General features: G+C 36.9%; 1 protein-coding gene across 15 annotated transcripts in view; it reads left to right on the plus strand.

Annotated features, from left to right (window-relative positions):
- Positions 1 to 22237, plus strand: part of ANK2 (ankyrin 2) — a 175876-nt gene that overhangs the window by 37953 nt on the left and 115686 nt on the right. For all 15 annotated transcript variants that reach the window (XM_052683268.1, XM_052683282.1, XM_052683269.1 and 12 more), the window contains exons 2-4: positions 2034 to 2135; positions 11463 to 11561; positions 12630 to 12728. In XM_052683268.1, coding sequence (XP_052539228.1) covers positions 2034 to 2135; positions 11463 to 11561; positions 12630 to 12728 — 300 coding nt within the window. The remainder of the gene's footprint in view (positions 1 to 2033; positions 2136 to 11462; positions 11562 to 12629; positions 12729 to 22237) is intronic.

A 22237-nucleotide genomic window follows, 5' to 3' on the forward strand; every position in this document is an offset into this window, starting at 1 on the left:
AACAAATGAAACATGCATATATGGTCCTACGTACCATCTGAGCTTTCAGCAGTAACTGGGGACTTAACATTTTGGCCTTTTGTGTTACTCTGTGTGAAAGAAAAACCAAGCTATGATGGATTTATCCCTAATAAAAAAAAGAAGTTGTAGATGTTTGTAGTGTCATTCAACCTTAACAACCTCTTTAAAGTATGAAAACAGATTATCTCAGGTCTGGCATGTTAATTTATTGTTGTAAAGCTTGAATAGAAATGGAACTAAAAAAGGTAATCCGTGTGTCATACTGAGGACAAAGGTATTTTTCCCATCACTTTCAAGAGTGTCAGAATTTACTGCTTGTGAGTTCTAGTGTTTAATCTTGATTAACGTTTTTACCAAGACAACTGTTGTTTCAAGGACATTTAAGATCAAAATATATATTTTGTGTGTGTGTGTGTATGTGTGCACATGCACTGCATAGGAGACAGCACAGTGCTAATAGTTACCATTTAGTTTTAAATGGCATCTCTTTAAGGTGCCCACTGACATCTGCCTCCGTGTCATCTGAGTGCTTGATTGTCTCAGGCCTGAAGCTATAAGAGCTTTCTGTTGGTGTGAATTCCCGTGCTACCATCCTTTTCACCCTGCTGTGTTTTTAGAAAGGCAGCCTGTTTTCTTAACAGCAAAAGATGTGGAAAATATGCTGGAGTTTACTTAAAGGGATTTTAAAGGAAATATTTATATCTTGATTTGTAGTGCATTTGTAAGAAGAATCATTTTAATACATCCATCTGTTTCAGATTAAGATAAGTTGGAATCAGTGGTTGTTAGTATGGTGCAGTAATCTGGGCAACAGAAATAAATGTTTTGTAATGGATCAGGTGAGTGGAAAAAAAAAAAAAAGCTTTGTTGATCTGCCTTAATAAGTTGGAAGTGAGAAGCTTCCAGGTTGTTCCAGGTAAAACTGTGGTTCTCATCAGGTGCTTGTGGCAGAGAGGTGCAATTAGGTGAGGAACACTTTCAGTGCCTGGCTCAGTGGTGTGCAAACCCTCTGTGGCTCTGTATCCCAACCTCACTATACAGCCTTGAGTGGTTACCTATATGCCTTCTGAAAAACACTCCTACTCTATATGCTTACTTGATGTGTGGAGACTGCTTATTTTATGTACAAAGATGATTACTCCCTGTATGTGTGTTCCCAAATGCTAATTCTGTTTTATACAGTTCTGTTTTATACAGAATACCTCTATTACACAACTTTCTGTTCTCCGTGGATTGTTGGTTGCATTAGTGGCTAATTTGTCTGTGTGTACGTGCATAGGTGAATAGCAAAGTGCATGTTAGTTCAAATAGCCAATGTGATTTCATGGCATCATTGTTGCTGAATATGAGAAGGCGGGAGCGTTTTGTGATCCCTCACTTTAACGATACATCACACAACCTAGCTCAAGAACAAATTGCATTGCTGATCCTATTCCCCAGTTTATCATGCCCCAGTTCGTGTTACAGTAGATAAAACATAGTAGGACATTCGTTTTTCTCTTAGATATTATTTTTTTTCTTTTAGATATTATTATTTATACCTCATGTATAGCCAGTATTTATGCATGAACGTGCTTTGTAGTCATGAAGCTTTGTACATCAAAAACAAATCCCAAGCTGATGCGTGAGCATCTTAGCCAAAAACAATTGGTTAATTATTTTCCTGCATTCTGAGCACATACATAGAAACCAGAAAACTATGACTAGGAAACCCGTTGCTTTTTATTTTTCCTTGTTGTTAATACTAGTTACTGTGATTTCTGTCTTTTCATTGCTTCTTGCTAAGTTTTAAAATTCAGCAGTTATTGCACCATTTTGCTTACTCTGACAGGATTCCTGTTTTGCACCGGTGTAGCCCTGTTTGTGTATGTTAATTAGTGTAGATCCAATGCAAATTCTTCACAGTTTTATTCACCTGCAGCATAACATGTGGAAATCTTTCACTGCGATGAAATTATTATCTCTTTTAAGCAGGAGCTAATTAGAGATTTTTTCTGCTTATCTTTTTACAGTCTGACAGCAATGCAAGCTTTCTTCGAGCTGCCAGAGCTGGCAATCTGGACAAAGTAGTGGAATACCTGAAAAGTGGAATAGACATTAACACATGTAATCAGGTAAGATAATTGAAGGGCAAAACTATACGAGGAAAATGCAAGTCATACCCTCTTCACCAAACTAGAATTTTCAAGCTAGATTACCTCATGTAGATGTCATAATTCATCTCAAGCTATGTCTTTAAGTTTGTTCTTCAGTAGGAACTTTCTATATAGAACTGTTATTGCCTCTACATTGCTTTTAAATAAAGCTTTGCATAAGCCTTTTGGAGCTCTTCTTTCTGACAGTATCCTGCAGGTTTGAACATGTACATTACTGCTATATGTAAAATCAAAATTTAAGGTATTTTCTGGTATTCTAAGGCTAATGGACCTACTGTTGTGAAGTTCCAGTTCCAACTGAAACAGTAAGCACTAAACATAGCTGTATTCCTGAAAATATTCAATTTATGAAAAAAACAAAAAAACAAAAACAAACAAACAAACGAAAAACCCAAAAAAGTCCTAGTTGCAAAAGTTACTAGGTAGTATTCTAGGGAGAGGGAGGATAATTTCTTGTCATTTTTTTTTTTTTTTTTTTTTTTTTTTTTAAGTGTGACAAACTCTGCCAACAATTTTTTGTGTGCTTTTAGTTACTGCTTTTTATTGAGGGTATCCATTTTATTTGTGATGGGGCATGGATCCCCATGTAATGGGAATTTTTCCATTTTAATGAAAGATATTCCTTTCATTTCAGGATGCGCGCTCATTTATATGATGGTAATAGCAATAACTTAAGAAAGAAATTACATAGGTTGCTCTGAAAGTAATGCTTCCTATTTATTTCCATGAAAAGTGCAACAAATACAAAGAGTATTGTAACACTGACAGAGCAAATATTCAGCTACAAAATGCTGTTTTTCAACCTAGTCACCGCCTTTAGCTATGTATTTTTTTTTTTGCCAGCAGTTAATAAGAACCTGCATGTTGTGCTTGTAAAAATCTACATGGCCATCCAGAATATGGCTTGTCTTCCACATTGATGTTGCCACTGCTGTAATGCACCACTTATCACCTAACTGTGCTCAAATCCACTGTTTAGTCTCTGTAATTATTCAGTAAGTGTTGATGAATGCCAATGGATGCCATTTTTTCCACATGGAGGAATTCAGTGACACACCTTTTCTTCATACACACTTCCATATCAGACACGATTTTGTCAGACTGCCCGTCTGCTGCCGTCTGTCACACAGCAGCAACATGGAATAGGATGTTGATGGGAAGGTTCAGCCTCCTGCTGTACCACTACCGTCCGCTTCTGATGTCATGGGTCAACATAATAAAATAGAAGGCATTACCTTCTGAGCAGCCCTCATGCAAGTCTAAATTTGCAAAAGAGTTAGAATTTTGTGTATTCTGAAAGAAATTATCTTGACCTTAATTGTAATACGTTAATACACATTTTTAAAAAATACAGAAAGAGTTGGTGTTTTCAGTTTCATACTTAGTTTTTTTTGGACTTATTATTGCTTGGATTGCTCATTAATTTAACATAAATGCTGGAGGAATGGGCTACAAGCTGAGTAATTCGTACCAGATAAAGTAGATCTTACTAAAATAAATAAGTAAATTTGCATGGTATCTTTGAATTTTGTTAATGTATTTTTATTGAGATTATTTAGTTAATATTTTGGTAAACAAAACTCATTTTATTTACTTATACGCCAAATTTTAAAATCCCTTCTTCAATCCTTTTTCTGTTGTGTGGCAATGAGTTCCAAGTACCACTAAATAATCTAAAGACAGAAAAGTGATGGAAAGTAGGTGCTTTTCCATTGTTGTTCATCTCTAATAAGTATTTCCTTGGTCTGCTGGTTGTTTAATGCTCAAATTCTGCCCAAATCTTCATAAAATATTAGAAGGAGTTTTTTGCAACTGTATGGTTAGTGCATGACCTGAGATATTTTCAGTGGGTTCTAAAACACTTCTTCGTTTTCAATTTAAGGGAAACAAAAGGAGGTTTAGTACTCCACAGTGCCAGACTTGTCCCTTAAGAGCAATTGCTAGAACTGTAGAGGTAATTGTTTCACCTAGAGCAAGATTGGATCCAATTCAGAATGTTCACTCCTGTGGCAGAGACAGCACTATACAGCCTTACCATTATAGAAATACTTGATCACATTGGAAGCAGTGTGGCCAGTCAACTGATTTTCCTTGGTCTTTAAGCGCACCACCCCACGTGGAGCACCTGATCCCCAGTGACCTGAGGTGAGGAAGTCCATGGCTTCCCCTGCTATTTTTGTGATTTCTCAGCCCATAAAGAAACATCCAGTGGGAAGTATTTTTAGCTGACTAGCTAACATGTGCTCAAGAAGATTAACATCTTGAAGCTTGGTTGTGGAATCTCTAGTCAAATGGTAATTAGCATTGCAAATCTGATTACCCCCAGGTCATTAAAGAAACTATGATTTTATTCCTTTTTTTTTTTTTTTTTTTCTCCAAAAACAATTTTGGAAAACTAAACTGAGATATGTTTTTATCACTGGTCAAATTTCTCTGTAAAATATATGGTTATGTCAAAATATATTGCTATGTCTATAAAAATATACTTTAATATTCTGCTTGAACTACTACCTCCTGTTTCAGAGGAATTACTATCGTAAAAACACAGAGTTAAAATTTCAACATAGATATGACTGTGATAGAATATTTTGGTTTGGCTCTTTTGTAAAATGAGTTGCAAAAATCCAATTATTTCTGCTTCATAGCCCAGGACCCTGAGTTTGTGATGCTTAAGTGATTGGTACCATCCAATTTAATAGGACTGCAACTGTTACTTAAAAGAAGCATGCAGTTAAGTGTCTTGACATTGTAGCGGCGTTATGGGTGTTTCTTTGAAGAGGGGTTTGAAAGCTCAAGCTTTATGATGACTACCTCCTAGCTCTTAGTCAGATTTGATCAGAATGACCACAAACTAGACAGTATGTAGAAACTCTGGAAGTAAAAATGCTTTTAAAGTTTGTCCTTAAATACATAAAATCAGTAAATAATTCAGTAGAAATTTCTTGTTAGCTCTATTTGTAATTCATGCCTCATGAGATGGATGAAATTTCAGTGCCCAAGGTGAACAGAAACTTCAGTGAATGTTTACTTTGGTAGCTTATAGCATCAGGTTCAGCCCACTGGAAGAGCTGTAAGGAAGAAGCTTTTGCCTGGTGAAAAGAAACAGGTATCCAAGGGAAGTTTGTTAGCAGAGGATAAGACTGAATGTGCTCCTGGCTGTTGTCAGAGTACGCCCATAGTTCTTTTGTACTACACAAGTACACTTGATCTCATAGACCTTGCCTCAGACTTTCACCACATGGCTCACAGCTTACTTGTGGCATCATTATAAAGCAAGCAAAACAAGAAACACAACTCTTCTTCAGTAGCTCTGATACAGAGTTGGTGTTATTTCAGGAACTTTTGCCCAGAAAACAATAAGATGTGCACCCAAGCCTTGTCTTTGGGCCCAGTGCATCACAGGAGAAGGCTGTGGGCCTGTGTTGCAGTATTGGGGCTGCTCTGAAGAGACCTCGTGTTGACAACAGCACGTCAGCTGTGCTGACAGAAATTTGGAGTGTTAGGTTTCTAAGGTTTCTTGATATTCACAGATTTTTCAAATGCTTAGTTCTCTAATGCATTAGCTATATGCTCAATGTTAAATCCAATGTTATTTAATTTAAAAGTGCAGCCAAGTGCTAGTCTGAAGAAGACTGTTTTCCTGAACTGCAGCTTTACACTATCCAAATGATATCTGTACCATCAAAAAAACCTCAGTGAAATTCATGGCTCCTTACTGATATGTACTGACATTTGAACTAGAAATAAGTATGCTTAAAAAAAAAACCAAACAAATGAATTATTGCTGCTGGAGAATGTCAGATAATGCTGACCATGATGCAAAATATCAGAACTAATTAAAAAAAGGCCCACAGCTGTGGCCACTGCTTATTTTCAGAAAAGAATAGATGGAAGAATAAGAAAAGAAATAATCTAAAGTATTTTGAGGCATTATCTTCCCTGCTGAAGAATAGCTGCCAGTGATTAGGCAGTGTGTGTCAAAGGGAAGGCTGAATATGAGAAGGGAGAGATAAATTGATATCACATAGGTGAAATGAGAGCCAGATTAACTGCAAGCAGATTCCACAAATGCAGGAGAACAGATGCTTTGTAATTTCTTAGTGTATTGAAACAGGAAGGTAGTGTTCCTGGATGGTGTAGGTGGCACCACCACCAACTTTCAGGATTTTTGGCTTTTCAGTGTGGTTAAGATCAAAGCTGGATTTATACCTGGCTTTGTAAGGGTTAAAAATAAAAAAATAAAAAAAAATAATAAAAAAAAGCCAACAGTAGCAAAAAACTAAAAGCTCATACTGATTTGTTTTCTTGTTTTTATTTGATAAATAATATTACCTGATGTCTGAGTTGACTCGAGAATGTTCTAGAATATGTACAGCATTTTGAGCTTCTGACAAACAGTACAGAGCAGAAAATACAATCCTTCAGACCTATGAATAAAACAGATGTCTGTTTTGGATTGCCTGAGCCCCTGTATGCTAGGCAAAACTTCTCTCTGTGCACTGGATAAATCTGTTTTCCCTGAAGACATTGATTATTCTCTGGATCTTTTCAAGGCTCAGCGATGAGCCTCCTGCCTTAACAAGACTAGAAAACATGATTTCTTAACCTTTGCCATCTATCATGGATGTACAAGTATTTTAGCTTCTTGGAAACTCCAGTTCTAGTGCCATACAAAAAATTCTGACAAAATTTCTGAAGTAGGTACGCTTAGCTTTCCATAACTAAGACCTTCAGCTTCCATTGATTAAGCATCGCTGTTGTATTTTAGATTTTATTAGGGGTGCAAGCAGACTCCTGTTCTGGAGGACAAGAAATAAGGCATGAGAGCTGCCTTACTCAGGAAATGCAATTTATTTCTAAAGTGAGGTATCTGCACAGTCTTTCAAACATGAAGCCCTCTCTAGTCAGTTCTTTTTCCCCCTCAGTGTAATGTTATTTTAGATGCCAGCTCAGTAAGCAGTAAATAACATTAAGAATAAGCTTTCCTGAAGAGACAAAACAAGATGCTTTCTTCAGTTTTAGTGTTGCTTCTCAAACCCTAAATTTTTATTGAGATCTGTCTTTATAGATGACAGAAGTATTTTCCCTGTTTAACACTTTTCAAAATTTGATGGAATTTAATACTTCTGAGTGTACTGAATGCAGGGATTATTTTTTAGTTAATCATGTTTTGTTGAATGCCAACTTCACCTCATATCGCATCAAATTATTGTGGATTTTCTTCCTTTAATCTGGGATTTGGCACCATCGTTTATTCGGAAATCGGTTATTCTGATATTTCGTTGTATCTGGAGAGATTTAGAAATGTCTGTGGACAAAATTTCATAGCTTTAAATAAAATCAAATATCTAAGTATTTTATATCTAGTATTTTATAGGATGAAAAACTGATAGACATTAGAAATCTGATTCCTTTAGAGCTATTTTCCAAAGGTAGTTCAGGATATGGTTACCATTTCTTGTTAATATAACAAGAAAAGTCCTTGCTTCTGAAATATTTGAATCAGCATTCAAAATATTGACTAGATAAACTAACTATAATTTTGCATACGTGCATACATGAAGCCCTTTAACTTCAGCATTCAGGTCTAACAAAATTCATAGGTCTAACAAAAATTAGACCCACAAATCTGGCAAGACCAAGAGGTAATCAGCTGTCACCTGTGTTTTGAAACAGAATTGGTGGTACAAAATACAGGGCACCTTAGTGTTACCATCCCTTGTCTTTGAGGTTTGTCCATTTCTACGTTATTAAAAATGCCTTCTTGGAAGGAAATACTTACGATGGATTTTGACATTTGTTTTGATTAAGCCTTCTATGTTCACAAGGAGTGTATGCAAAGTCTGATACTTAGGACAGAGGAGAGCTTTTTATAACTTACATATTTTTGGCTTTTGTTCTCATTTTTTTGACTTCTTTCTAATTTTGTTGGTGTCTTTACTGCTTTAGTTTCAGTGAGAGAAAGCATCAGCTATTAATTACTCTGTCATTTAGTCCGAATGGAGAGCTGCTGACATTCCCACTAGTGCTAACTATAGACTGAAGTAGCACTATAGTCATAATGAGGTCAATATTGTCACATGTTGTTAACTTAGTAGGTTAATTCATTTTTGTGAATTCGTAGGCTACAAAGTAATATAAAAGGAGAATTTTCATAATCTGAAATTATTTCTTTTACTTTCTTTCTTTTACCACTCTTTTTTTTAAATCTCTTTGGGATATTTTTAGGCAAAACTTCAACAACTTTTTTGAGTGGAGAAATCGATGCCAAGTTCTCTGATGTGCCCTCTGCCAAATCCTTCTTGAAAAGATGCTGACCACATGTGCTCCTCAATTCCAAAGAGATTTATTCAAATGAGACTATTTGCAGCAACCTTAGACTGACACCTATTAAAAATGGAGAAAAGTGTTTGACTTTAACAAAGATAGCAATGCTGCCTGAGGATCCATGCAATGAGGATCCAGTCCTGCTGCATCTCAGGTCAAAGGCAAAAATACTGTGGAATTCCTTGGATGTTTTTCAGGCAATAGCAGGGAGACTTGGTGCCAGACTGATGAGAAAAGTTGACTGATGTTCCTTGGACCTTGCAAGAAATTTGGAAGCTTTTCTGTTTAGTGAAAATCTGAAGGATAATGCTACAGTGCATGCTGAAAGCAACAGTGGTGCACATATATGCTGGTAGCTCCCCATGGGATGTGAAATGCCAGAACCTCTAGCTTAGTCGCAGAGGAGCGGAAGGACCAAGGGAATCAGGCTCTGTAGGGAAACATTTGAACAGCCAAGCTTGCAAGGCTTTCCATTGTAGTCTTTTATGAGAGTGAGGTTTATAAATGAGCCTCCAAAAAAGGTATTTATGTTGCATATACTTTGTGGGGAGCAGCAGTCTAAATGCCATACAATTTTGCTCAGCAGACAACTGATTTAACCTCCCCCCGCCCCCACCCACAACTCTTTGGTAGGCATAAGAGAGAAAATGGAAGTGTCAGAAACCTTTGTTTTTCTAAAATACAAGGATGCAGCTGACAGGAACGGAGGAGTTGCATTGATTAAATCTGAGCTTCCATCATCATAAGTAGCAGAGATCAGCCTTGTGGGCTGGGAAATAATTACAGCATTGGTGCTGATTACAGAGGAACAAAGCTTGCTTTAAGGCTTCAGTCCTTCTGGCCCTTTGCTTTCTTTGTACATGGTGCATGTTAACTAAAGTAACAGCTTGTTCTCAATGGTTTGCAACCAGAGGCATCTGAGTTCACATAACTTGTGTAGGCTATGCAATGTTCCAGGTGCTGTCTGTTGTCTGTGGAATTCAGTCTGCTTCCAAAGAGTGAAAAAAGGCTGATACAGGTGGTAGAAACACATCCGCTGTGTCCAACAGTGGGGTGTCAGATTTACTGTTCATATTCTCATGGAAGGTGCTGATGACTGAACAGTACTACTACTCAGGTGTAAAAACAGGTCTTTGTTCTCAAACAAGAACACAGTGTATTTCTCACAAAATACCACTCCTAAACTAAGCTACTGCAGGCAGTAATTATGGTTATGGTATATTCAGCAGAGATTAAAAAGCAAGGCAGATTAGGGCTGCCTGAAATGTTTTCAGCTTGCAGAAGAATGCACTGACATGTGCAGTGTTACTCATCCTGATAATTATGGTCAACCTCATCATATAAATTTCAACCAAAAATATATTCTTGATTCTCGGCATGGCACTACTGCTGCTCTGGGGCACTGCAGCTCTATGGTAGGACTGTTCCTCTGGAGTAAGAAGGATCTGGTTACTGCTGCTTCACTTTCATAATGGGATTTGAAACCACATTTCCCATTGATGTTTACTAACCACCAAAGGGTATTCTTCTTTGTCTGGCAGCTTGTGAACGTATCCTTCCTTCAGTTCCTTTGCTTTCCTCATTGCAGTGTGTTTGTACTTCTGAATTTGACCACAAACTCTGCCTATGTTGCAAACATGAATGTAGAATTAAAAATTACTTCAGAAATGTGGCTGGATCGCTGTGCCTGCAGCCATTGGAGCAGCTCCCATTAAATGCCTCCTGTGAAGTGCTAAGTGCTTTAAAATCCCACTGGGAATCATGAGCTTGAGCTGTCACTGAGGATGGTCAAATAAGACACCAGAAAGCTGCTTGGTTATTTTGTAATTTAAATGTCTATGAGCTGCTGTGAGACAAGTATAATAACTACAACAGTGCTAAACCTGCTGCAGGTTACTCAGATACTCAAGTACTGCTTATGATGCTTGCAATATGGAAAACAGCAGAATGCTTGAGGGTAGTGGCAGTATCCGTTGCTGTCACCTGCCTGATGCACTGTGAAAAGTAACAGGATTGTAAAAAGTAGGTTGGAAATTCTGTTATAATAGATTGTCATTTTATGTTTTTCCCTTGGATGGAATGGGAATACTAGGAAGAGAAGGAAGATATAGTTTGCATGGACAGAATTAATAGAAGATAAAGTATCCTATTTAATAAGAAAAGGATTTAGCTTTTATTTTATTGTTAGTTGGGGTTTTTGATTGTATTGAGTTTCTTTTTCTATTTTTTTTTTTTTTTTAAATCCCAGCTCTCCTTTAGTTAGATTTATTTTCCTTTTTGAGTGAGGTTACAAACCTGCAAAGTTTAGTGGGGGAAAAAAACAAACAAACAAACAAAAAAAACCCACAAAAAACCAACAACCCAGCAGATAGACTACATTAAAGATCAGTATAATTTGGAAACCACCATCAACAACTGTTTTGGTTTATTTTTTTGCTACCAGTCTTCTAATTGACACCTGATATCTTAGGGGTAGGGTTCAGGACAACTATATCAGCCTGGAGTTATCTTAATTCAAGGCACGTTTTGTGTAAATTTTGCCAAGTCTTGTGTTTTCTCTATGGTGGTAATACCTCAATGAAGATGGTTAAAGCTACAGCCCATAGAAAAATGTTATGCATTCAAATTTTGAAATAATGGGCTCCATGGAGATACTCAAGGTAGTAGTCTGGGGAAATGTGGAACTGTAAGAATGGAAGGATTCTTATAGGAGTATTTTCTGGATGAAAACGTGGTTTGTTTTGATGCCTTTGTTGCTATGAGAAAAATGTTATTGGAGAAGCTTTGTCATGTAGTGTCTTGGCTTAACAAACCAGGTCCAAAATATCTGACTTATGTAGGCAGTCAGCTCAGAGATGTAATAGTAGTCCAGCAGCTAATCTTTTTATACCAGAGTAAGGTGGGAATGTGTATCTTCAGAACTGATATTTGTAATTGATATGGCCTCTGTGCTTACAGAATGGGCTCAATGCTCTGCACCTGGCGGCTAAAGAAGGCCACGTGGGACTGGTACAAGAATTACTGGAAAGAGGGTCGGCTGTGGATTCTGCCACTAAGGTAATTTACATGTCTGCACATTTATTCTCAAAAAGAACAAGTCAAATATATGGGAGAGGTTTAGAAAAAAAGTAGTGAAGTTGGAAAACAGTAAGTACTTCACTTGTATATACAGTGTTGCTTTTATATTGTATACTGTGAGTCTGTGTTCTTGGCTGAGGCTTGTCAGTAGTAAAAGCAGACAGAAATAACTGTTTATACAATCTGTTTGCAGGGGAAACATTGTACAAGTTTCAGTGATGGCAGTTTTTCATTATTTCCAATGATAATTGCCCATGACATTCAGAGTGATTATAGCTTAAGATGGTGTGTTTTTTCAGATCTGTGAAACCTGATAAATGAGTATATAATATCCAGAGCCTTTTTACTCCAGGGCACAGTGTAGAAAAAACTATGAAAACTTGTTTTGCCTTCAATCTTTCCACAGTCATGGGTACGTCCAAACCATTCAGTCAGTAAGCTATTTGTCTGTGGGTAGTAAATTCTTCGTGATGCGCCAGATTTTTTTGCTTGATTGATGAAATGTTTGATTCCTAGTGTCTAAGCAGACTAGTTTTGGATTCACTTAACACCAGTGTGACCCTGAAACGCTCTTTGCTTAATGATTTCTGATGCAAGGGATCTCCATCAAGGTTGACAGTCAGATCTTCCTTCCATTTGGGCACTGCATTAGAAAATCTCACTTCACATGTGGTTCATAGCTTGAATTTTGGGACTCCCTGGTTTCAGCAGCTTCCTTGTGGGTGTTATTGCTGGAGCTGAATGCAAAAAAGCTGTTAGCCCATACTAAACTTTACCCAGAAGTTTGTTCCAAACCCAAATCAAGCTCTATAATTTCAGTTAAAATTTTTGTTGGAATGTTAGTGTTACACAGCCACTCCAGAAATCTTCATGGCTGCAGCTAACTGTTCAATCCCTTGTGATGCTTATGGAACATCATGGAATTACGAGGCAATATTATACTAAAAATTGAAGGCCTGCATGCTAAATATTGTGAAAGAGCTGCTGGTTGAAGTGATTTCTCAACAAAAAGGTTAACATCTTTCATCTTTCTTCTCTTTTTAACAGAAAGGGAATACCGCCCTGCACATTGCATCCTTAGCAGGACAAGCTGAAGTTGTCAAAGTTTTGGTTAAGGAAGGAGCCAATATTAATGCACAGTCTCAGGTATGATACTATTTTTCCTTCTCTCATCTAAAAGTTACTTGGTGAAATTTCTTTACTAAAATAGATCTGAGATATCTGGCAGAGATTCCAAATCTTTCCATTGTTGCCACACCCAAGGAATCAGTCAAGTTAAGCCTTACATGCCAGTCACTGTTAAGAAAATAAATAACAAACTGAAGTTATGTACTTGTTGCACTATATGTAAACTTACATTTTTTTTTTTTTTTTTTTTTATTGAGATCTTTTAACAATTTCTAGTGTGCTTTAAGAAATAGTTTCTGAAATTCTTCAGAAGGTCAAAATGTTTCATCATATGTTTTTCTTGAACTTGGTATGCAGTAGTACTGGTCATAATTTCTTAAAGTCTTGATTTATAGAATTGCTTTTCATGGTTATTTGTTGTCTAAACTCTTACAAATAACTCCGGCTTCTGAAGTCATTCCTTCTATGATTAGCCAGCATTTAAATCAAAAGTTTAGAATACACATTTGAGTTTAGGTAATTCACCTTGTCCTGGCTGGCAAACTGACTACAAAAAGAGCCCCACTTTTTTGCATTGAAATGAAGCTTGTGTACTCTTCTAAGATGTACTAGACAAGAAGGAGATGTTGCAAAGGCTGACTGATGGCCAGTTCTTCTCAGTCTGGGCAAGGCTGTTGTAGCAGTTGCCTCCCTGTTGAGATTTCAGAGCTGTAAACAACGTGCTTGATTTTTAGGGAACCACATACTTTGAAGTAGCTAGATGATGGTTTCTTTTTCAAGGTAACTGTTGCCAATTCCTTTGTCCTTCCAAACAGACACCATATCAATTACCATAGAGCAATTGGTCAAATTATCCTAATGTGTCTTTAAGAGGCATGTTATTTCCTCTATTTACAATTAGGAAGAATTTATCAAATTGATTGTTTGTAAATTCTCCTATGATAACTATCTGTATCTATGAAGAAATGAACAGATGGTATAGATAAGGACTATGCCAAGCATACAGAAGCTGCCATCTTTATTCCAGCAATATCTTTCTAAAGCATCTGATCTGATTGTGATATTCTCAGAAATAAATAACCACACTAAGAGCATTCCAGTTGAGTTTCAGAGCATCATTCAGTGACTGTAAGTACCATTTTTGCAGTTAAAACAAGTGATGCTTCAGGGGTAGATTAATTTCAGATTGAATTTTCTTAGAGCTTACTATGTGTAGGCTAGATAGTGACGGTTAGCATAATCTTTCTGGGATTCATGTGCAGAACAAGAAGAGAGTAATCTGATTAAACAATGTAGCTAGACTCTACTTTGGTTGAAGAGAAATTCAAGAAACAAACTACACCTGTGTGTCATTTTTTTTTTCAACCCTAGTCTGTTGAGCATTCTCTTATCCGTAAGAATGAGAATACAGACAAGTTTCTGAAAGGATTTGATATGTTGGAGCCCATCCTAAGTCTGGCTAGCTTCATATCCTGCTAGCCCAGACCTAGGAACCTGCTTTTTTTTTTTTTTTTCCCCCCATGTGCAGTACAATCATGTAAAGTAAATAGAGGCCAGTGTATGAACTATTAAGTCTATAAAACAAACAAGTATGTCAATACCTTTGTTACACTTCAGTCTGAGACTTTCTCTGTATTTTAAAGTTTATTCCATTTTTTGCTGAAAAGCTGCTGTTAATGTATTCCCTCAAGACAACTGATGGTCAATTATTCCCCATCCTCCATTTCCATTAAAGATAAGGAGTACTTTAATTCCATTGCTGAAAAATTTGGCAAAATCCTTTCATAATGAACTGATTGAATTAGTCTTGCACACATTTTTCAGCTTCTCATTGTATAAGAAGATAAACAGATGTATTTAATGTTAGGATTTCAAGCAAAGTAAGAGAACTTATGGTAAAAATGATAACTATTATGAAGAATAAGTCCTCAGAAAGTCTTCAGAACCTTCAGAAGGTTTTTCTTCACACTTGAGAAAGAAATAAGTTGTTTTTCTAAATATGAAATCTTGCTAGAATTGGAAATTGTTTTTACAGGTATTTTGTATACTATCCTAGTTTTTAAAGACATTTATTAGCACTGAATGTTCTACAGAGTATGTGCGTACTGGTTAACAGGCATTTGCTACTTGAATTACCACCCAAGTGGGATTAATTCAACAGATAATGACACATTTGGAAAATGACAATAGGCAACCTGGCATAAGCTCTTCTTCCTGCCTACTGAAACCTGCATCTACATGACAGGAGTTACTTTTCAGAGTAATGCGGAAGGGATGTGATGTTACCAAGATACTCCACAAAACATTTGCAAAGTGGAGACATTTTTATGTGTAAGAGAATGCAATCTGAAGGGGAAATCCCAGAAGACAAATGTAAACTTGTCGTTAATCAATAAAGATGAATTGAAGGATTTGATTAGTGTTTATAAAATGATAATATATTTTAAATAAAGAGTCATAGCATTTAAAGCAAATAATTCAGTTTTATTTGCAGTAGGTTTTTTGCCTGGCACTGTAAATTTGTAGAGTCTTGGTAGAACATCACCATCTCTAGTGGCTCGTTAATTTTTCTCTGCCAGGGGAAGTATATGCAGGGGGGGGGTGGGAGGGGGGAATGAGGGGGGTCTATGGAAGCTCCTGGTTCACATTCTGCAATGACTTGCTGTTTTAATGTGATTTCTTGATTCTGGGTGAATATAATGAACGCTGTTGGCACCTAAGTACTTGTTGTCTAAGCAGTTCACCCTGTAGCTGCTGGTGGATGATGTAAATAGCAATAGAGGGCCTGTACAAGAATGATGATACCTAATGGATTGTTCCCCACTGCTGCTCACTAGCTCTTTCCAGACAGAACAAATTCTACTATCATATATCTGTTCTGGATTTATGCCATATTGTCTTCATTTAAAAAGTCTCACTCGCTTGAAATGGAGAGTGAGTCCTTAATGCAGTGTGATCCAGCAGCAGGCCTTTTGGTTGCATCTCCCTGCTGCCATTTTGCAGAAGGATAGTTTACAGTTGCTTGAGTAGCTCCAATCTGGGCAGGCTAAGAGCTCCTTCTATGCCTCCCGCACTCAGTCACAGTGATCCTGACAGAGCTGCTGCCATTTCCTAAGTCTCTATGCCAGCAGTTTCTGCAATTAACCTTCCTGGTTTGGTCTTCCTACCCCTGCTACCAGTAGGAGCAGCTATTGCTGCTGCCAAGCATCTTCAGGGAAAGCTGTCCCTGGTATGGATCATTCCTTCATACCGTTTCCTGGCAATAGCCCTGTCAGTAGCACAACAGTAAATGAGTGTGAGTAGAGAGAGTTGTATGACCTAGATCTGTCAACTTAGTAAGTGTTGGATGCACTCCGGTAATATCTGTTGACAGCATTCAGCATTTTGAATACTATTTACATGTGTGTTTTCACATATGTGTTCCTATGTAGCTAGTGATTCGAATATGAATGAACAGATGTTGCCTATATTATGAGTGGAAAGAATGCATGGTTTTGGTCAGAGCTCTGAGCAGACTGCTAAGAATTTGCTTCTAATAGTGGGTTGCCAGAGACTTCTCACGTAAGATTAAATTAAAAACTCATTTTTCTGTATTTCCATGCTCTATGAGGTTCCCTGATTTCATAGTTGTGTTCAAGAATCACATGCATCATAGACAGTAAGTTTTAAAATAAAAACAAGAAAAGCAGAATTCAGAGCTAATAAAGAATAAAAAATGTTGAAATATAAAAAATGATTCAAGCACATGTAAGTACAGCTGGTTGAAAAAGGAAAATACAAAGTTATAAAGGAAAAGGAAAAGAGAATTCAATCATTCAGTTTTCAAGAATTCAGTTCTTTTCAGGCATACTCAGATTACATATATATATCTATTTATTTATTGGTCAGGAAATATGTAATGGGTTAAAAGACTAAGGAAAACAGAAATCTTAATTGGAAAGAGCTTAATTAAGAATTTCTGAAGTGAACAAAAACAGAAAGGTATGGAATAAAAACCTGAGAAATGGACTGAAAGGCTCAGTTGCTCCTTCTTACATTTTTTCTCAATTCCATTTTAAAAAATAGACACTATATCATCACTCTTAAATCTTTCAAGAACAGTTGTTGCTATTGAGGGTGTATTAAATTCTTTCTTTGGTATCCCTGTTATTCACACTTATTGTTTTTTTTTAGGCCCCTGCTAAGCACTATTTGGTGATAGTGATTTAATGCCAATGAAGTTACTCAGTTTGCTCCATAACTTCCTCCTTAAAGAACCTGGTATCTGTCAAGGTCATTTTCAGTGATGAGAATTTGCCATTGTGACAAAAGTTCTACGCTGATCATAAACCGATGGATAAGAGAGTATTCTAACCACAATTTTTTTCAACTTAATATTTTCTCTTCCCCTGTCCAGCTAAATTGCATAAATACACTGGCCTTTATCAAAACTTGTCACAGATGACTTTTGAAATACCACACTGATTTTCCTGTTCCTTATGACAACAATATAACAGAATTATCTCAGAAAAGGCTATTTAAGAACACTGCAACCACTGAGATTACAAACTCCATCTGTGCTGAGACTGTTAAACACTCAGGACTTTGATTTTATGGATTTTAGTTTTTATTAGATTACTTTGCTTTGTCCTTCAGTTTTATGATGGCCTTCAGAGCCATTATTTTGTTCCTCTTCCTATCTTTTTACAAGCCTACTCCTTTTGAGCTAACACGTCATCACGTCTATTTTTAGAAAAGTAATTTCTATTTTGATACAAAGCCTAATTGCACAGTGATTACTAATTGAATGACTCCATTTTCACCTGCAAGCATATCATTTGAGAGCTGACATCTTCCCTGAGTATGTTTGAGGGAAATGCTGAAATGAGGGCAAATCCAGAAATGACCACAGAAATCTGGAATTTAATGGTCCTTTTCAGCACACCAGCAATTATTTGGCTCAATTAGTCACCTTTTGCTACAAATGTTTTTTGAAACAATCAAACAAACAATCCACATCTATATAGGGAATATCCATAAAGCATCCACTTGGTTGCCTGCTCATGGTTCATGTGCAGATGTAGATATGCTTCATCACATTAAAACTTAATTTCTGCAATTTATTTTTTTATTTGACTGTGATTTTTGATTATGTATAGATCTGACCAAGCTATAGTCATTGAGTATGTAGAATCTTGTCTAGTGTCTAGTGATTGGATGGTACAAACTATAATATAAAGCAGGTAACAGATTTAATGTGGATTTATCAAAAATGTGTTGGTTCAGGCTTGTCCTTTGAGATGTGAATAAATTTCCTTGCAGAGTAGAACAAGCTCATCTGATGGCATGATAGGATCTTTAGCAATATTCACCTGTGTGGCTGATCTGCTAGATACCTCTAAATTTAAGCAGGAAATTCAGACAACGCCCTCAAGGGCTGTTGAAATGTTGCATTGTGCAGAACCAGGTAAGTGGCAGTGGCCACTCATCACTCTCTATTAGACACACACATACACTTTTGTCCGGATCATTTATTGATGGATTTGATGGATGATTCATTTACTTATTTTCATTTTGCCTGTACATTAGAACAACAATACTCCATAATCTTCCTCTCAGTAAATGTCTATTTTTGCAGCATTTGGAATTTTTGGGCCAATTTTTGATCTTCTGCCCCATTTGAAGTAATATCACTAAATTTACTCAATCTAACCTTTACCTTTAAAGAATTTCTGTTCCTCTGCTATTAGTTTCTCTTGAAGTTGGATTGTGTCACCTTACTCATGTATAGGCATCACAGATGTCAGATAACAGGAATATTAGTCTTCTAAATTTGATGACGTTCCTATTGCAATAATCTTAGTAACTGAGTCTCCCTGTAGAGAGAGTCTGCCTGTCCTCTGCGGCAGTAGTGCTGCGATACTCTGACTGCACAAACCATATCAAATGGATCTGTCCTGATCTTCCTCTGTTCCAAACAAAGATTACATCAAAAAAGATTACATCAAAACTGATGTAAAGAGTTGTACCTCATAACGTGAGGTGATTCAACAGATTTAGAATGGTTGATATGAAGAGCTGAAATGTAAAGGAGGAAATATATTTCATTCCTGTTTAGCAACTCTAAGGAAATCATCATATCCTGGAGTTGTCTAAAAAGCAATACTCTTCAATTTTAAAACTTTGACACCTGAGTTTAGAGGGAAACATGTTCCATATGAGATCCTAAATTTGTGCTTTGACCACAGCTTCACTTAGGAGCCCTTGCAAAAGGAGGAGCCTACCTTTTAATCATCAGATTATTTAAAGTGACCCAGATACAGAAAGCAAGGATTAGATAAATCAGTCCTCCCCCAGGCTGATCTTGTTATTTAAAAGCCCTCTGGTTTCCTTTCCTCTATATCCTTCTCTAAGCTCATTGCAAACACATTAGCCGAGAAATATTTTTGTTTAAATTTGTTCCCATTAGGTTTGCCACTTCCTTTTTCAAAATAAAGAGACTTAACAGGACCATTGGAGTATTCTCACCCAGACTGTTCACCAGATTTGAGAGATCTGTAGAGCAGCACAGAATTCCCACCCTTACTATGCTTTCCCAGAAATGAGTGATAAGAGACCTTGTTAAGTGTCCATATTCAGTGTTACCAGTGAAGGGAGGATTTAGATGATTGTCAGAGAAGCTATCTGCTTGTCTCTCTCAGGATGTCCCAGGATTTCCTTTACCATGGATTGCTCTCCCTGTGTTTTGCAGAGATAATCTTACCTTCAAAACAAACCATATTTGCAGAGTATTTGGTAGTCTGCTATGATAAAAGATTTTAATTCCACCAACTAGGCATTCTGCTTTTATGTCAGTATATTCAGAGAGACAGATTCTTAGCTAGTATATGTCAAGGGGAGTAGTTTAGTTGCAGCTCATCATTGCTAATGTAATAAAGGATCATGTCCATTACCTCTTCACTGAAAAAAAAAAAAAAAAAGAAAAAAAAAAAAAAAGGGAATTACCTTCTGGAGGATTATAAGAATTCTGAAAGATGTAATGCAATAAGTAAAAATTTAACAATGAAATAACAGAGTTATTTGTCCTCCAAGTTTCAGCTGCCTGTCTCTTATAGTGATTATCAGTTAATGGAAAACAATGATCTTTAAGTATGACTGCAGACAGCCATGCAAGTGGAGCTGAGCAGAATGTCTGTGAATGCTGTGAACAGCAGTGATGCTTAAAGATTTGCAGGGAATAACAAGATAACAGTGTAAACACAAAATAATTATAATTGATATTTATGTGCATTTATGTGTGACAGTTTCCCTAACAATTCATGTAATTAATGGGAAAATAAACCTATGAGGATGTCCATTTCATGATGTCCCTCACAGAAGAAGCAGTGTGGTGATATAGAAGTGCAGGATTGACTGGCTTTCTCTCAAGGGTAATGTATCTGAATGCAGAGATTGTTTGAGGAAAGCAAAACCCAGATGCTGATTTGGAAGACTGCCCAGAATTCAAATGCAAAACTTTGCCTCTGCTAAATTGCTGGGCCCTAAACCATGCCTGGTATCAAGGTTATATTTCCTGATGCATGACTAATCTGTTCTCTGCCCATTATTCTCCATCAGCTCAGCTCCTATTACAGGCTTCCTCTTGGTAAAAATGACACTTTCAAGGCACAGAACATCTTGATTTCTGCCTATCTGTGTTTCAGATGGTTGTTACTTTGCTGCTCCTGAGGAGAAAATCGTGATATTTGAAGCTGCTAAAAATAACTACTGTGCTCTTCACATTTGTCGCATAAGCTAGAAAGTGGCTTACAATAAATGCTTCCCAGGAGGGGTGTTCTGGGAACTACAAGGTGGTAGATAGTGTTGCCTGAACTTGCACCTCAGCTGGAGTTCTGAATGATCACTCATGGACCAACTTGATGAACAATACAAACCCCGACATCATTTATTCATTGTTTTTACAGTTATCTCACTGGTTAAGTACAGAGTGGCAACCATTCAGTATAACTAAAAAAGTAGTGAGACAGGTGAAGAGGTATTGTTATTTTCTGTGGCATCTTCTGTGTCACTGCGTATCCATTAATTTGTTTATTTAAGTAGTGCAAATTAGTTGTAAGGTCTATCATTTCAAACTTTGTTTAACTGTTTGGCAGTTAAATGCAGAATCATCAAGGTCTCTAATCTCAGTAATTCCAACCTATCTCATAAACGGCTTTTTCAGCTTTAATTTTTACAATCTATAGGGCCCTTGTGGTCTAACAATCTGCTATCTGTAATTAATGTAAAACTGTTACCAAAATGATGAGCTTGTGAAATTGTTTTACAGTAGATCAGAATCTACTGTCTCTACTTTGCCCTTATAGCTGTGCCACTTTACATCAAATAATTTTGTTTGCAGATACTTGCCTCTAAGCTGTTCATTGTGTTGTTTACTAGCTCTTACCAACTTGGTTAATAATGGAACAGCTACCCCTGAAAATGAATATATGCTAACGTCTTGTGTCTTTCTCATTTTGAAACATTGAGTAAACACTCAAGTTAGAAAACAATGTGCATTTAGAATAACATATCTACAGTATTTAATTTAGCTAGTTGTTGATGTATCCAGAAGATATTCTTATTGGCTGTTTTTCTTATAACGTGGATTTGGGACAAAATAAAAATGCCCTCTGTGAAAGTCAAGAGGAGGACTTTAGGAGGAGAAGTTCCTTCTCCAAAAGAGTGGCCAGGCACTGGCACTGGCTGCCCAGGGACATGGTGGAGTCACTGTCCCCGGAGGTGTTCAAGAACCATGAAGGTGTGGCACTCAGGGACATGGTTTAGTGGGCAGTATTGGTAGCGGTGGGTGGTTAGATGAGAGGATCTTAGAGATCTTTTCCAAGCTTAATGATTCTGACTCTGTGATTCTAAAGCACTGCTAGGGTCACAGCAGTGCATTCAGTGCAAGAAGACAGGAGATGAACAGAGCATATGTTCCTCAGCTTTTCAGGTTTGAGCCTGGTCTTCTCTCAAAACTAGAAAAAAATCTTAATTGAATAGTGTTGGCTTTTTTTTGTATTGTTTGTTTGTTTTTCGTTTTGTTGTTGTTTTTTTCCCCACTACTGTTGTTTCAGTGTTTCTTGTTATGATAGAAGGTAGAGTCATACTTACTGCTAGAGAACTCGAGGAGGACATACAGACAAATATCAAACTGTCTTCTGAGTATTGTAGTAGTATATTTTACACAAATAGGTCTTATGAAAAAGCAGTAAGAGGTAAAATTGAGCAGTATTAAGCCAGTATTTGTCACTCCTCAGCAGCGTTGATCTAAATTCTTGGTAGGTGCTACATGTTCACTGAAGAAAAAAAAATGCAGTAGTTTTCTCAGAGTTTTAGATGTTTTCAACTTTTGAAACCCTGCTGAAATGTCTCAGTCTAAATGTAGAAGTTTACAATCTGAAAGTTTTTTAATGCATTTGTTATTACACTCTTTATATTGACAGTTCTAATTCTGATAGTAAACATGTTTATTCTGATGGCTAAGATGGGATGTAGATGTCACTGGTTTG

The sequence above is a fragment of the Tympanuchus pallidicinctus genome, unplaced genomic scaffold (genome assembly GCF_026119805.1).
Source record: "Tympanuchus pallidicinctus isolate F22 unplaced genomic scaffold, pur_lepc_1.0 scaffold2, whole genome shotgun sequence".
Taxonomy (NCBI): Eukaryota; Metazoa; Chordata; class Aves; order Galliformes; family Phasianidae; genus Tympanuchus; species Tympanuchus pallidicinctus.